At 37.2% G+C, this 16882-nt stretch overlaps 2 protein-coding genes across 6 annotated transcripts in view; one reads left to right on the plus strand and one right to left on the minus strand.

Moving 5' to 3' along the window:
* CCDC191 (coiled-coil domain containing 191) overlaps positions 1-2686 on the minus strand; it is a 99133-nt gene extending 96447 nt beyond the window's left edge. For 2 of the 4 annotated variants that reach the window (XM_074214551.1, XM_074214552.1), the window contains exon 1: positions 2438-2686. In XM_074214551.1, the coding sequence (XP_074070652.1) occupies positions 2438-2527 (90 nt within the window). In that variant the 5' untranslated portion in view covers positions 2528-2686. The remainder of the gene's footprint in view (positions 1-2437) is intronic. The other 2 variants (XM_074214550.1, XM_074214553.1) reach the window with 2 other exon arrangements.
* A 163-nt stretch (positions 2687-2849) lies between these two features.
* Positions 2850-16882, plus strand: part of QTRT2 (queuine tRNA-ribosyltransferase accessory subunit 2) — a 51005-nt gene continuing 36972 nt past the window's right edge. Inside the window, exons 1-2 of one of the 2 annotated variants that reach the window (XM_074214556.1) lie at positions 2850-2902; positions 16176-16396. In XM_074214556.1, the coding sequence (XP_074070657.1) occupies positions 16197-16396 (200 nt within the window). In that variant the 5' untranslated portion in view covers positions 2850-2902; positions 16176-16196. Of the gene's footprint in view, positions 2907-16175; positions 16397-16882 lie in introns of both variants that reach the window. The other variant, XM_074214557.1, reaches the window with a different exon arrangement.

Raw genomic sequence — 16882 nt, forward strand, 5'->3', positions numbered from 1 at the left:
AAGAAATAGATGATCCTATTACAATTGAACTACATTATAAGGTATTTTTGTACTTCAATTATGTTTTTATTCCCTATGGAGAAAGTAATGAGTTATAACTCTGGAGACTTGATGTTGATGACATTTGTCCTTCGTTCTTGAAGAAGGCCTTGACATCAGGGAGGTGACACTAAGTCAACCCAATGAATTGGATTTGAGTGACAGGGAGCTGTGCTAAGTCACCAGTCTCACTCTCTCCTCTAGAGTTATCTGGGTCAAGTGGTCAGAAATGGATCAGGATGACTGCAGATGGCCCTGGATGTGAGTCAATCACGGTTAAGTGACTTGCCCAAGACACATATTAAGTATCTGAGGATGGATTTAAATTCAGGTCTTCCTGATTCCAGGGCTAGAGTGCTTTATTGCTCGATTTACTGCGCTACCTAGAGACACAGGAGCTTTCCTCCAAACTATTTCCACTTTAATCAATGTCTCAGTGCCTATGCCCTATCCCAGACTGCGGCCACATGAGGGTAAGAAAGACTATATCATTATCTATGTAAAGCAAAGCTTTCTTTTTCTATGAGGGCTATTCTTATACCTCAATGAGAACTGATTCTTATTTTATTCACTTTCCAATACTTGCAAAAATATTTTATTTAAACAAGTAGGAGGATATTTTTCCTTGATCTTTTAAAATATTAACATGTCTACTACATTGTCCAGATGGATGATTTAATAATGTATAAGAATTATTTATTCTTATTTATAATTATAATCTTGTATATTTATATAATCCTCTTATATAATTCCTTCATAATTCTTATATATTTATATATATTATTATATGTATTTATTATTAATTTATAAGAACAACATGGCTAGATGTCTTAGGGATTAGGATTAAATATGTTATAACTATAATTGAAAAAGGTCAGAGTCCTCAAGTTGAAAGTTAAAGAAATCCCACTTTATCACTCTGACATTGTTTTTACAATAGCTGGTAGGCTAATAATACATCACTAATAAGTGGTTTTATCCATATTCTAACTTTGTGCCTTAGTTTCTCCTGGCCTAAAATGAGGATGATATTAACTTTTTTCATCTCCTTGTGGATATTGGGAGAATCAATAGAAATGTCAGATGTAAAAGTATCATTATGACTTAGTATTTCTTAGTTCATCAGCTTGGCTCAATGTCTGAATCACATGTCAATAAAGTTTACTATACACTGGGAATTCTTTAATAACTTTTTTTTTAGGTTTTTGCAAGGCAAATGGGGTTAAGTGACTTGCCCAAGGCCACACAGCTAGGTAATTATTAAGTGTCTGAGGCCAGATTTGCACTCAGGTCCTCCTGACTCCAGGGCTGATGAAGAAGACCATGGCTTCAGAGAGATGATGGTACAACAGTATTGGGAATTAGATTTGAGTGGGGGGGGGGGACTGTGCTAAGTCACCAGCCTCAATTTCTCTTCTGGAGCCATCTGAGCCTAGTGATCAGATATGGATCAGGATGCCTGAAGCTGTCCCTTTTACAAATGTTTTAAGGTACTCTTTGGAAAAGGGATTAGGATATGCCATAAACAAAAGTTGAGCAAGCATTATTAAAGAAGATCATTTCCCTTTAATTGGGTTTCCAATATTTGAAAAAGTCGCATCAACCGGGAATAAAATAATAAATCACTTCCAACTTCTAGATCTCAGTCACCTCATTTGTAAAATGAGAAGACTGGATTAGACTAGCTCTGGGCCTTTCCACCTCTATATCCTATAAAAGCTGGGAATTCCTCCCAAGAACACTGAAATGCATGAGAAAGGTTCTTTTTTTCCTTTTTTTTTCAGGTTCTTTCTTATTAAGGAGAGGGAAGTCCTTAAAATGACAAAGTAGGGCATTTTCTTGAAAATACATATTCTGGTACTTTATTTTAAAAAATCAGACCCATATTTATATATAACTGGGAACTATTTTTAACGAAATCAGTTAAAAACATTTTAAAACCAGACTCCCATGTAACATGTGTAAAAGGAGGGGAAAACTGGAGTCTGCACCAGCAGCCAGTGCCCATCCTCCGGAAGGCCGCTTCTGGGGCTTCTCCACCATGGGCATCAACACTGAGGAGGGATGGGGGAGGGAGCCCAGGTGAGCCTCCAGGTGCTTGACGTCACGTTAAGCCCCGGGATACAAAAAAGGCGGCAAATGGCAGTCAGGTCCTCCAGGGGCTGGGAGTCTCAGCGCGGAAACGAGATGCAAAGCGGCGAGAGGCAGGGGGAGGGCAGTGATCAGCGGCGGGATTGGAGATGGGCTGAAGCCCGGGACGGGGTGGTCGGTGTTGTCCAAGGGGCAGGGCTGGGGGTGGAGCAGGGAATGAGGCGGGCCTGGATTCGGGGACTGGCCGGTGCCAACCTCCCCCTTGAGTCGGGCCCCCGGGGACCCCAGGGCTGTGCCTTGCAATCACCTTGGGGTTCGGTTTCTTGGTCAACGGCTTCCAGCGATAAAGGTCCGTCCTTTTCCCCACAGAAGTCAGTTCCCGGGTGCCCACCGGCATCGCTCCGCCGGTGCCCCCAGGGGAGACTTTATTTCTCAGCCTGGGGGCGGCGGGCAGCACCCGCTTCTACAGGGACGAAGCTGCTCCGGTGCACACTGGGAAGTGTAGTTCTCCTCTGCAGCGAGAAGGCGCCTTCTCAAAGGCGACTGGACCACAATTCCCGGGAGGCTCTGCGCGCAAGGGGAAGGCGTCCGCACTGTTGCCTATAGCAACGCGCAAAGCTCTTTTCCTATTATGCCCCGCCCCACTCCAGGACCCCGGGAACCTGCGTTGGCGTTTCGTCGCGCAGACTGATGACGCATTCCCTTCCAATTGGCTGGACGTGAAGGCGGAGCTACGAAACGTCATTCTGCGACCCGGAACACGTGTGAGCGAGTAGGTAAACGTGGGGGACCGGCGCGAGACGGGTTGGGGAATCTTCGAAAGGCCAGACTTTCCCCGGTTGGGTTTGGGCTCTCGAGGCCAGAGCCGCAGGAGCTATGGCTCTCCCTCCTGTGCGCCCTTACGCGGCTCTCCTCTTCTGCCCGGGCCATCTCCCTCAGCCCCGCAGACCAGATCTTTGGTGCGGCCCCGGGAGCTGCCCCGGCGGTGGTCTTAGCCGTGGCGCACAGTAATTTTGCCGCCGAAGCCTGGCGGGAGGATGAGTTTCATGGCCACGGCGGTGTTGGGGCCTGGGGTCTTCCGGCCCCACCCCTCGAGGCGCCCTTCAGGTGCTGCCCACGCAGGCCGTAGTTTCGGGGCTTTTTCACCCGAGATCTGGAGCCTGCTCCTAGGGGCCTGGCGGCTTCCCATTTACAATCTGGAGTAGGGATCAAGAGTTTCCGGAACACACGTGGATCAAGTATGAGGCCAACCCCAGGGCTGGGGGCCCTTACAGAGTACATAGTTTACCCCCATTCTGAGTGGAGGCGCCCCCTCTTTTCCCGTGAAACTGTGAATACAGATCCATTCTGAAACATATGCCAATAGACTCAGATATGGAATCACTTGCCTCAAAATTCCTAGTGATTTTTACAAATAATAATCCTTCATCATTTCATCCATGTAGATGAAAGTTAGCATGACAATTTTTATATCCGTAGGTACATGATAATGATTTCTGTATTTTCAAGTTTTCTTTTTGGTGCCACACGGAGACTTGTCATTTTTTTTTTTCTGTAGTAGTAATCTAGGAAGTAGTGTAAATGAGAGGGGTAGAGTTTTGGGGGTTTTTGTGTACCATCTAGCTACCCCAAGGGCACTTTTTTTTAAGGTTTTTTGCAAGGCAATGCCACACAGCTAGGTAATTATTAAGTGTCTGAGGCCGGATTTGAACTCAGGTACTCCTGACTCGAGGGCTGGTGCTCTATCCACTGTGCCACCTAGCTGCTCTCCCCAGGGCAGTTTTAAAAGAATAGGTTTTTTAAAAAGACTCGTTTTAAAAACCTTAATAAATGAGAGCTCTCATTGGGAGGATTGAAGTATATTAGAAATCTTTGCTAAGTTCCATTTTAAGGAATATTTTAATTTCTTGATCTCTATATGTTCATTAAGAATAGCAAAGAATTTTTTTTTAAGAATCACTTGTCAGATCAGTGAGTAAGGAGAATATGATATTTCTGGATAAGACAAAGGACTGTATGTAGTTTTCTGAAAAATATTTTATTTCTGTTATAATATGTTTTAACATTTGATACATTTAGTGTTCTCAGCGGTGGATTTATTAACATTACAACAAAAATGGAAATCATCAGTCAGTTTGGTTCATTACTTTACAATTCTTAGCAAAATTCTTTATTTCCTGATTTTTTTCTTAACAATTGCAATCTTTTTTTGATTCTTTTTTTTTAGGTTTTTTTGCAAAGGCAAATGGGGTTAAGTGGCTTGCCCAAGGCCACACAGCTAGGTAATTATTAAGTGTCTGAGATCGGATTTGAACCCAGGCACTCCTGACTCCAAGGCCGGTGCTTTATCCACTACGCCACCTAGCGGCCCTGCAATCATTTTTAAAAAAGTATTTCTATTATTGTCATGCTTAGACCTCCTATTTGCTCTACCTCAGTTAATTACCTAGCTGTGTGGCCTTGGGCAAATCACTTAACCCCTTTGCTTTGCAAAAACAACAACAACAACAAAAAAAGAATCACTACTGTTTCTGGAAAAGACAAAGTGCTGTATGTAGTTTTCTGAAAGATATTTTACTTCTGTTATAATATGTTTTAACATTTGATATATTTAGTATTCTCAATGGTGAATTTATTAACATTACAACAAAAATCAAAATCATCAGTCAGTTTGGCTCACTACAATTCTTAGCAAAATTCTTTATTTCCTAATTTTTTCTTAACAATATAATCATTTTTTAAAAAAGTATTTCTATCATTGTTATGCTTAGACCACATCGTTCTTGCTCTACCATGTCCTCTAACTTTATGATCTGTTTTCTCTCTCTGTTACACTCCTAGGAGTAAACATCTGCAGTTGTTGCTGCCAACTCTTTACCACCTGTTGTTTCCTTAACCCTTTATTCTGACTTCTCATTCACACTAATGGTACTGAGTCTGTTCTCTTTGGGAATCTTTCTTAGACCTGCTCTTTCTTGATTTTACCAAAGCATCTAACTTCTCTTTCCTCTCTATAATCCTGTGAGATTTAATCATTACTCAATCCTGACCCATTCTTATTCATCTCCTTCACTTCCAGTTCACTAGGTGTGTCATTTAAGGACATGTCTATGACTTTATCCTCTTGAGTTTCACTTTTGCTTCCCACAGAGGGAAGCCACTATTCCACTTTAAAATATTCTCTTTGTGATACCAAAAAAAAAAAAAGAAAAGAAAAGAAAAGAAAAAGCAAAAAAGAAAGAAAAGCTAGACTTTGATATATACCCTACATTTGGAGAAAGCAGATCTCAAAGTGTTCAGAGAAGGAAAGGAATGTTGTAAATGTTTATACTGTTATTTGCTTAAATATGTTAAATGACTTACCCAAGGTCTCACCTAGTAAATGTCTGAGTTAGAATTTGAACTCAGCTTCACCTGATTCCAGACCCAGAGCTTTATTCCTTTTTGCACTAACTTCCTGAGGAAAGTTCTTAGGGATTAGAATTCTACAAACAAAGTTAACCTAGAAAAGATCATAGTTCTGGAGCTGAAAGAAACCTCAGAGGCTGACTGGTCTGTTGTTTGCAATTTCTATTCAATTCCATTCAGGACATTTGCCCTCTCTAGTTCTGTAGCACCTTCCTTTTTCTTCATGATTTTTTTTTTAATTTCCTAAATTTCATTTTGTCATTTTTTTCTTTTAACAAGCATTTCTTTTCTCTCCTTCCAATTTCCTCCATTCAATAATTAGAAATAGAAGACACTAATAAAAATATGCATAGTCAAACGTAAAATTTTCATACTGGCCACATCCAAAAATATAGGTCTTATTCTGCATTTTAAGTCCAGGAGGTGAAGAATGTGTTTTTTCTTCAGTTTTCTGGAATCATGGTTTATCATTATAGTGATCAGAATTCTAAACTCTTTCAAAGTTGTTTTCTTTATGATGTCATTGTATAAATTGTTCTAGTTCTGTTCAATTCACTCTGCATCAGCTCTTCCCAGTTTCCTCTGAAACACTTTTATGATTTCTTGTTGAAGCAATGATATTCCATTATATCCACATACAGTAATTTGTTTGGATATTACCCAGTAGGTAGAAAGTTCCCTAGTTTCCAGGGTTTTTTTTTTTTTTTTTGGCTAATATGAAAAGAATTGCCATTATTTTTATACATATAAGTCATTTTCTTTTATTCTTTAACCATTTTATGAGCATTTATCTTGCAATGTCATATCTGAGTTAGTCTATAGATTTTGGTGACTTCTTATGCTTTGTTCCAAATTTTTTTTTTTTTTTTGCAAGGCAAATGGGGTTAAGTGGCTTGCCCAAGGCCACAACTAGGTCATTATTAAGTGTCTGAGGCCATATTTGAACTCAGGTACTCCTGACTCCAGGGCTGGTACTTTATCCACTGCGCCACCTAGCCACCCCCAAATTGTTTTTTAGAATGGTTGGACCAATTCATAGGTTCTCTAGCAGTGCCTGTTTTCCCACAGCCCCTTCAACTTTTGTCATTGTTAATCATCTTATTTTCACTGAATATCCATTCTCCCTGAGCCATTTTCTTTCTTTTGAAATGTAATGTACATTTTCTTTGGCAGAAAACACCAGAATCAAAGTAAGCAATTGAGCAATTTCATTTTCTCATTATTGATTATCATTGTCCCATCTATATCAGTGACTTGAATATGCCATTCAAATTTGCAGATGACACAGAACTAGCAGGGATAATTAATACATTGGATAACAAAATCAGGATCCCAAAAGATGTTGATGGACAAGAACACTGAACTGACAATAATATTTTAAATTTAATAGGGATAAAGGTGAAGTTTTATACTTGAGTTCAAAAAGTGGGATTTGCAAGTTCAGGATAGTTGAATATGGATAGATAGCAATTTGGCTTTAAATAAAATGCAGCTTGGGGCAACCAGGTGGTACAATGGATAGAACATTGCTGAGAGAAATAACTATTTCTCATTAATTATCAGTTATTATTAGAACCAAGGTTTCTCCCCCTTCTACTTACTTATTCAGAAATCAATCTCTAGTCTATTCAGATAGCCTTCCCACCTGGGAAAACTTAGATTTGATCAAAAGGTAAAGAAATTCTTGTTTAGGTGAACTGGGGTAAATTCTGATCCATTGTATCACTGAGATTTTTATGGGAGTGGATGCCATCCCTTTTGTATAGATTGTCCTAGACTGATGTGATAGGAAAGAGAAAAGTCTCTTTTGTCCAAGACCCTCATTAGAATAAGCCCACCTCATTATAATTCTCATTTTCCCTTTACTTGTGTGAAGAGAAAGTGAGGCTGGTAACTTTTCACGGCCTTCCCTCATTTAAATCCAGTTCACTTGCATGTCATGGTATCTTATCCCTGATGTCATGATCCTCTTCCAGAATAAAGGACAAACGGGCAGCTAGGTAACATAGTGATTAGAGCACCAGCCTTGGAGTCAGGAGGACCTGAGTTCAAAAACGGCCTCAGACACTTAATAATTGGGCAAGTCACTTAAGCCCATTGTCTTGCAAAAAAAAAAACCAAACTACAAAAAAAAAGAAGAAAGGACAAACAACAACCAATCAGAATTAATTTACACCCTCAAAAACTCCTCTTTAAAGTGCATATAGTAAGTGTTGGTTCCAAGATGGCTCTCTTGGTTTAGAAGAGACTGCCAATGACACTTTTATTATTTATCTGTTAACCATAGTTAATGAAAATGATTAATTACCCAGAAACTAACCCTTGAATTTTTTATATGTTACACTGGACCTGGAGTCCTGTGTTGGTAATATTGTGTTTCATTCTGGCTACTGTGTTTAGGCAGGACATCAAGAAAGTGGAATGTCATCTACAAGAGAATGGATTGGACTAGGTGGACTCTAAACTCCCTCAATACTTAGATTGCACAGTTTTGAGAAATTTCTATATGTAGCACCTATTCCTTCCTTGGGCACTAAGCCTTTGTTTCTTTCTTTTGACCAGATGGCTCCACCTCAGTGTCCAGTTGACCTCTTAAACTAAAACATTTCCAAAACTGAATTCTTTTTTTTTTTTTTACTGTAATTTGCCTTTATTATTATTCCCTCTTCCTAATGCCTTCTATCCAGTTAGTTGCTCAATCTCATCAATTTTATCTGGAAAATATCTCTTTGATTTTTCTCTGTTCTCCATTCCAAGGGCCATGATCTTCAATCTGGTCCTCAACATCACATATCTGGAATACTGTAATAACTTCATACTTTCCCCCAGCCTTCAGTTTATCCTTCACAACTATGAACAAGTGACGCTGCTACTCAGAAACTAGATTTCTTTCTGCAGATAAAATAATCCCTTAATTCAGTCTTTTACAATCTAGCTCCAGCTTTAAAAATTTTTTGCGTTTTTATTATTCATTTATCTATTTTTCTTTATTGTTAGCATTTATTTATCATTTTATATTATTTTATTATTTTTATTATTTGCATTTTTACCTTATTCTCTCTGAAACATTCTGTGTTCTGTTCTCTTCTTCATTGTCCATGTTTATTCATACAGACTAGCCTTCATTCCCAGAATATACTTTGTCCTCACTTCTGCCTTGAAATCTTTCTTTTTTTTAATTTCCTTTTATTCCTTTCATTTTGTGTGTATTTCTCTCACTATCCACTAACTTGTCCTTCTTTTCCAATTATATACAATAGTAGTTTCTACCTATCATTTTTCTGTAAGGTTTTGATTTTTACAATTTTTCCTTCACCCTCCCTTTTCTCCCCCTCCCCATCCCTCCATAGAAGGCAGTTTGATAATCTTTACATTGCTTCCATGTTATGCATTGATTGAAATTGAATATGTTGGGAGAGAACTCATATCCTTGAGGAGAAAATAAAATATTAGAGATAGCAAAATTATGTACTACATAAGACACTTTAAAAAAAATTAAAGGTAATAGACTTTGCTCTTTGTTTTAACCCCACGGTTCTTTCTCTGGGTACAGATGGTATTTTCCATCAAAGGTACCCTAAAATTGTCCTTCATTATTGCACTGATGGAATGAACAAATTCATTAAGCTGGATCATCACCTCCATGTTGCTTTTAGGGTGCACAGTGTTCTTCTGGTTCTGCTCATCTCACTCAGCATCAGTCTTGAAATCTTTCAAGTCTCAGATCCACTGGTACCTTCTCCATGAAGTCTTGTGACATTGTCGTCTCCCCACCCCGTCTCTCGGACAAAGCCCCTCAAAACCTTTCCCTCATTTTCCCAAGTTGCTTTGTCTGAATTTCTGCTTTGCAATTTCCAAATGTGTATAGGTTTTCTCTTCTCATTATTGTATTAGATTTCATACATTACTTGAGGATAGGGTATTTTTTAAAAAAAATTTCCTTTTCTAGTACCTAATATAGTTAAGGTTAGTTTATATGATTTGGAGGGCCTTTCCAGCTGTTTTTTAGGATGAACATGCTAAGTTAAATGAATGTTTCTTTTGAGGAGAAGGGTAAGGGAACAAGCTTTTTAAATTATGTATCAGACATTATGCTGAAAGCTTTATAAATATTATCTCATTTGATTCTCACAGAAACTCTGTGCGTTAGATGATCTTTTACTCCACATTTACAGTTGATGAAAAAGGGTTAAGTGATTTGCCCAGGATCAAACAGTTAATGTGTCTGAGGTCACATTTGAACTCATCTTCCTGATTTTAGGCCCAGGGCTCAATCCACTAAGTCCCCAAGAGGATAATTCTCTCATTACTTAAGATTTTTCCTTGAATGCAGTTTCAAAATATTTGTAAAATAAATTTTGTTTTAAAATAGTCATGTTATTTTGGGGCTAGTTTGGTGATCTTCTGTGAATCCTTTCCAGACATACATGACATTCTGAACGAAGTGCTATGATATTCATTTCCACATTAAGGATGAAGTTTACAAGAAACTTTAAGGATTTCTTGTTATGCCACTCAAAACGTGCATCAACAAATAGTATATCAGGAGTTCTGATAGCTGATAGTTCTGTTCTTGCACCTGGTTTCTTAGAATACATTCAGGTTTCTGATTAAATTGTTGTGTCGATGTAGTTTTGCCTTGCCAGTAAGAAAAACTCATGTTTATAAAGTAAGAAAAATCTGATCAAATTTATTTTTTTTTCTGAGCAGTTCAGTCTCTGCTTTTGAGACATTGACTACAGCATCCTTCTCTATAATATGCATAATCTATTTTTACTGTACAATTTCATTATACAGTTTGCCTATTACTAGGGACTGTTTCCCATGGTAATATGTTCCTCCAAGAAACAGAGGGTGTTTAACTGAATTGACAATGAATTGGAAAATTATTTTTTTTCACTTAATTGATTAGTTGAGGTATATTGCAAGAATATTATATATGAGTAAATAGCATTAGAATGTGAAAGGATACTTTTGTATTAGTATCTTTCTCATTGCCTACTCCTTTTCTCCCTAACAACCTACATTTATTTTTGAAATATATTAGCAGTCCCCTGGGTTGGTGTTTCTTATTACCTTTATATGAATTTCATTAAAAACAGACCTCCTATTACTGTAGCTCATAGTCTGAAGTAAAAGATAAAATATGTGTATTTAGGTTAAGCAATGTTGAAGTTGCTTTACAACTATTTTAGAAGGTGAGGCAGCAGTTTTAGACTCTATTATAAGAAAAAAAGAACTTTTTGACTCTGACCTCGATTGTCTAAAAATTGCTTACCCATCATGTTGTTTCTCAATTTTCATATTTCATTTTTTATTTTTAGTTTGCAATTCTCTCTCCTTCCCTTGAGCCCTTCCTTCAGCCATTGAAAAGGCAAGCCACGCACTAACTCATTATATATGTGAAGTCATGTAAGACATGTATCCATTCTCAACTGTGATTGAGGGTGGGCTGTTCAAGGTACCCTTTTCCCATTAACCAGTGCCCTATTTTGTAGTTTGAAGTACTTATTAAATTATAAAAAAATTTCCTTTCAATTATCAAACATTCATTTTTTCTTCTTCCTTTCTCCTATCCACTAAAAAGAAATTCAGAAGTACAGAAAATTGTATAACATAGACACAGTTATGCAAAACATAAGAGGTGCTAACTGTTTGAATTTCTACTTCTAGAAATGAAACTGTGTGATAAATGAAGGCAGATTATTATTTTTGCTGTTATTTCCTAAACCTTCAGTGAAACCCCATTTGCGGAAATTCCTAAGTTAAAAAAAATTATTTTTAGTATGATTTATTTTAATTCTTTTTCTATTTTTGTTAACACCTTTTATTAGATACAGCTAAATATAGCCTCAAAGATGCTCATCAGAAGTACAGAATATCCTGTCCCTCCCCCCCTTTTCCTCTACTGACCGCAGAATGTTTTGGCTTCTCACTCCTTCTGTGATAAAATTCATTTTTTCAAGGTTGTTCTCAGGATGTTTATTCTCCTTAGTACCCTGTCTAACCTGAGATGACTGCTACCTCCCAATGGTGACTCCCTGGTGACTCCTGACTATGTATTATCTCTAGGTGAATTATGAGAAACAGACCATCAGAGATTTCTCCTCTGCCTAATGAGTACTGAGTTTGCCGAGGGTCTCAAAGATCTGTCAAGTCTGAATGGTCTGATGCCAAGGCTCACACTTGCCACCTGACCAGTTTGCTTTTTGAAACCTTTAAGAACATTTAGAGGGAAAGGAGATTGTGACCCTGATAACAACTAAGTCATGCTTTAGGTAAAATAGCCACAACCCAGCCTCACTATCCTTATTCTTTGACCCTTACCTAGGTGCTGATACTTGCATCAAGGTGGAGAAGGCTAATTGTTAGGACAGAAACTTTATAGGCCTTTTTTATTCCTCCAAAAGCCCCCTCTGAGGGAGCCTGAGAAGCTTTCATACTCCTTACACTCATTTTTAGGTTTTTTTTTTTTGGCAAGGCAGTGGGGTTTAAGTGACTTGCCCAAGGTCACACAATTAGTCAATTAGTACGTGTCTGAGACCAGATTTGAATTCAGGTACTCCTGACTCCAGAGCAAGTGCTCTATCCACTACTCCACCTAACTGCCCCTTGCACTCACTTTTCATCTGAGATCTGGATGACTGTAATTTAGATCCCTCAATAACCTCCAGTGCTGTTTGTGTGTGTGTGTGTGTGTGTGTGTGTGTGTGTGTGTGTGTGTGTGTGTGTTTTGTTTTTATCTTTTAATAGTGCAGAGCTAAACTTTATCACATAATTATTCATATAGAGAGAAGCTGCTACTTAATCTTGGAGAGTGGGAAGGAGAGTATATTTTCCTCTTCTACCTTTAAGCCCCTTGAAGTTAACTTTTCACACCTAGAACATCTGATGATCAGAACTGGGAAAAATCTGTGGTACTTTGCCCACCCCAGGGTAAAAGACAAGCTGAATTTGGTAACAGGATCTTTTTTTTTTTTTGCCTCTTGATAGATATATTAATTGTAACCTTTTTCAAAAGCTTATTACTATAAAGAAAGTGGACTTGAACAAATAGACTTCTTAGGGAAATGACCAGGGCAGAGTATCACAGGACTAGAATTTCCCTTGCCTACCTTAACTCAAATTAAAGATGAAATAGCTTTTTTTGACTGTCATATCATACTTTTGATTCATATTTATCTTTTGGTCCACTAAGATCTCCATATCTTTCATACAAATTGGAATCCAATAATGGCTTCCCTATCTTGTTCCTGTAAAATTGATTTTTTTTTAACTCAAAGTATAAAATTTCTTTCTGTACTTAGTGGACCTATAAAAAGTTTCAGACTTTCTATACTTTGTATCAAAATTTCTCTATTAAATTTCCTCAGTTAGTTTTTATTAGCTAACTCATTAGTTTAGCCAGAATTTTTTTGCATTCCAATTCTGTTATCTGACATGTTCAGTTGCATGTTATCTGCAAATATGACATAAGTACTTTCATCCAGATTCACTTTCCCGGGGGGATTTTCTTTGAAATAATTAAAAAAAAGGAAGAACTGGGGCAGCTAGGTGGTGCAGTGGATAGAGCACCGACCCTGGAGTCAGGAATTCCTGAGTTCAAATCCGGCCTCAGACACAATAATTACCTAGCTGTGTGGCCTTGGGTAAGCCACTTAACCCCATTGCCTTGCAAAAAACTGAAAGAAAGAAAAAAAAACTGGGAGTTGGGTTCCCCCAATTTTCTAATTTCTTCCCTAAATAGTATTAAACTTTAGATTTTATAGAATCAGATCCATATTGAACTGAAAGGGAACTTCAGAGGTCATCTTATGCTACATTAAAATGTTGGATAATACAGAATCAAAGACAGGTTCCTTAGGATACTTCAGTGACAACTTTCCTTTAACTTTATATAAAGCTATCAATAATTGTTCTTTGGTTCTGATTGTTTATCCAATTCTGTATTCACTTGTCTTCTAGTCCATAACTTGCCATCTTGCCCATAAGTTTAACAAAAAAAACTTGGGTCAAATGTTTTGCCAAAGTCTAGGTCAATGATCCTGATTGACCAGAATCTAGGTCTGATGAACAGTTCCCCTTATTGGTACCTTACAGAGCCAACCCCACATGCTTATTATTATTGGTTCATTTTCTTCCTTCTGCTTTTTAGTGTCCTGGAGTACAGGTTTTAAAAATAGAAGTTTATTACTTGAGATCAATAATTGTCTGTACTGAACCAATAAATATAAAAGAAATATTCTCTGAGAAAACATACTATGGCATTATGTTCCATTAGTAAACTAGGCATTTTTGTTCATTTCAGCAAGCTTTTATTAAGCATTTAATATGTACAAGGAACTGTTCTAAATGCTGAAGATCCAAAGACAAAACCAAAAATAATTCCTGCCCGAAAGAGGTTAACTGAGTGATCCTTCTTCCTTGTATCATATAATCTATCTGTTTCATCAGGACATCATATTTTTTTCCCTTTGATTTCATTTTTTTTGTTACTTTTGGGGATATAAACATCTTTGCTTTATTTTTAAACAATTTATATTTTAATGAAATTTTAGTTTTGTTTTTTTATTTTTTTAGTTGCTATTATCAATTAAATTAAAACAAAATGGACTCTTGTCCATTCCTGTATGATTCATTGGCTCTAACATTTATGGCTAGTTCTCTTTGGTTACTTGAAATGAGTCTTAAGTTTCATTTAGAAGAAAATAAGTAGACTTCTTGCTTTCTCAATTAATTTATACTGTGCATATTGATTACACAGAATGACTAACAAGAGTCTCTTACTGAGCCACAGAAAGAAGGCTAAGTTTTAAAAATTTGAAAGAGTATATTGACTGTTAGGTTTCAGTATAATTGCTCTGAATCCTTAAGGGAATAAAGTGTACTTTCCTTGGGAATTTTTGTGAGAATTAAAAATAAAAAATATAAAAAGGACTGAGAGTTGGGGCCTCCCAGATTTCTGAGTTCATTTCTTCAGTACAAGGTATTATGAAACTTAAGATTTTATACAATTTATAAAATCAGAGGTAAAAGATTTTGAAGGGATCATCACTGATTATCTGGCCCAACCTTTTTACAGATGAGGAGTTTTTGGGAAAAAACTGAAGAGAATGTGATACTTAAAAGAATCCTTAAGATTAAGAATTATTTGAAGAACTGATTGACATGTGGAAATAACTTACCATGCCTTACCATGCTACATTTAAAATTGTATACTAGTTGACATTGGAAGGATTCAATAACATAGGATTAGGGTTTGTTTGGTGTATTTTCTTACTCTTGATCTGCAAGTTAGTATAGGCCAGTAACATGTCACATAAATGAACTATGTTGGAAATCACTGGAATTTACTCACAGGAGACAGAAACTATCACCTTGAAATCTTGAATGAGAACTACCAATGGAAGAAAAAAATGACCTCTTAATGGTGTGATCAAATAGCAGGAACACTACCCCTTTTCCCATCAGCTATTGGTTTTCAGCAACTTCCTGGTATCCTAAGGAAATTTCAGCAGATTATGTGATTTTCAGAAAAAATTCTTGGGTTTGTTTGTTTTTTTTTTTTTTTTGCATTTGTTTCATCCTAATTTGTACCAAAGAATATCAGTGTAACTATTCTGTGGCTTAAAGATAGTCTGGGGGCAGCTTGGTGGTGTAGTGAATGGAGCACTGGCCCTGGAGTCAGAAGAACCTGAGTTCTAGTCCGGCCTCACACACTTAATAATTACCTAGTTATGTGACCTTGGACAAGTGACTTAACTCCTTTGCCTTGCAAAAAACAAAAAAAGAAAATTTGAAAAAAAAGGAAAACTGGATCTGCCACTGTTATTTATCTCCTTGAAGAAAGGCATTTTAAGTCCAATTCATGTCTAATTTCCTCTAAAGATAATAGTTAGCTTTTATCTAGTTTTAAAGGTTTGCAAAGTACTTTACATATAGTATCTCATTCCATTCTCACAATTTTCTTCCTATTTTTTTTTAAATTACTTTTCCAAATAAAGCAAAGATGGTTTTCAGAATTATTTTTTGGTGAGATTTTGGGTTTTCACGTTTTCCTCCCTCCCTCTCTTCCTTCTCCCATCTCCCTGACAGAGAGCAATCTAATATAGGTTATACACATATAACTATTAAATATATTTTCGTATTAATTATGTTGTGAAAGAATAATGAGAATCATGAGTTGGGGAAAAAACATAAATTAAAAAAATTGTTTTCTTCCTATTTCTTTATGTACAGAAACTGAGGTTGACAGAACCTTTGTCCTGGGTTCCCACAGCTAATAAATATCTAAGATAAAATTCAAACTCAGTTTTTTCTTAATTCCAAATCCTCTGTTTTATGTTACCTAGTTGATACAAGATAAGAATAACAATATTAACACCTGGGACCAATGTAGTATGATATATATTGATTGAAAAATGTTTGACTTTTGGCACAGCTAGGTGACCCAGTGGGTAGAATGCTGGCCCTGGACCCAGGAGGACCTGAGTTCAAATTCCACCTCAGACACTTGACAATTACAAGTTGTGTGACCCCGAGCAAGTCACTTAACCCTAATTGCCTCTTTTAAAAAATGTTTGGCTTTCATGTGTCATGGAATTCCTTCTAACAAGTTCCTTTTTCCCCCCCATCAGGAACCAGAGAATAACTTCAAGATGAAACTGAGTCTCTCCAAGGTGGTTCAGGGCTGTCGCCTTGGAACATTAAGTAACCTGGGAAAGAAAGGGGAACATACCATGGAGTTTCCAGGTTGCTTGCTGTATACCAGAACAGGGTCGGCTCCACATCTGACTCATGACACGTTGCAGGTCATCAGCGGGGTTCCTGTTATGACCCAAGTCACTTTTTCTTCACTGTAAATATTGGACCTCATTGCTTCTATTATTATAAATAACAAGCTTAGAGTAATCATTGCAGACTGGTATCAGAGACCCGTGTTCTTTATGCAGACATGTACACATGAGATTTGTTACAATTCAATAGACATTTATTTATGAAAGATCTGCTGTGTGTGTGATCTGAACTCAGGTGCTGTGTCTGACAACAAGCCTAGCAAACAGAGATTACCTTTTATTGAACTAATATGACCTGTTTATAACATGGTCATGCTAGCCTGCATTTCTATAGAATTTTAAGGTTTGCAAAAGTTATTGACATAGATTGTTTAATTTGATCTTTGCAACAACCCTGTGATTATTACTAGGTGTTATTAATAGAATTATGTGCTATTATTATGGCCTCATTTTACAAATGAGAAAACTCAGTTTCACAGTTTGTCTTGCTGAAGCTTACACAACTAGGAAGGAAGTAGTAACCCAAAGCCAGGTCTTTTTAACCTAAA

Source organism: Macrotis lagotis, chromosome 1, assembly GCF_037893015.1.
Source record: "Macrotis lagotis isolate mMagLag1 chromosome 1, bilby.v1.9.chrom.fasta, whole genome shotgun sequence".
Classification (NCBI taxonomy): Eukaryota; Metazoa; Chordata; class Mammalia; order Peramelemorphia; family Peramelidae; genus Macrotis; species Macrotis lagotis.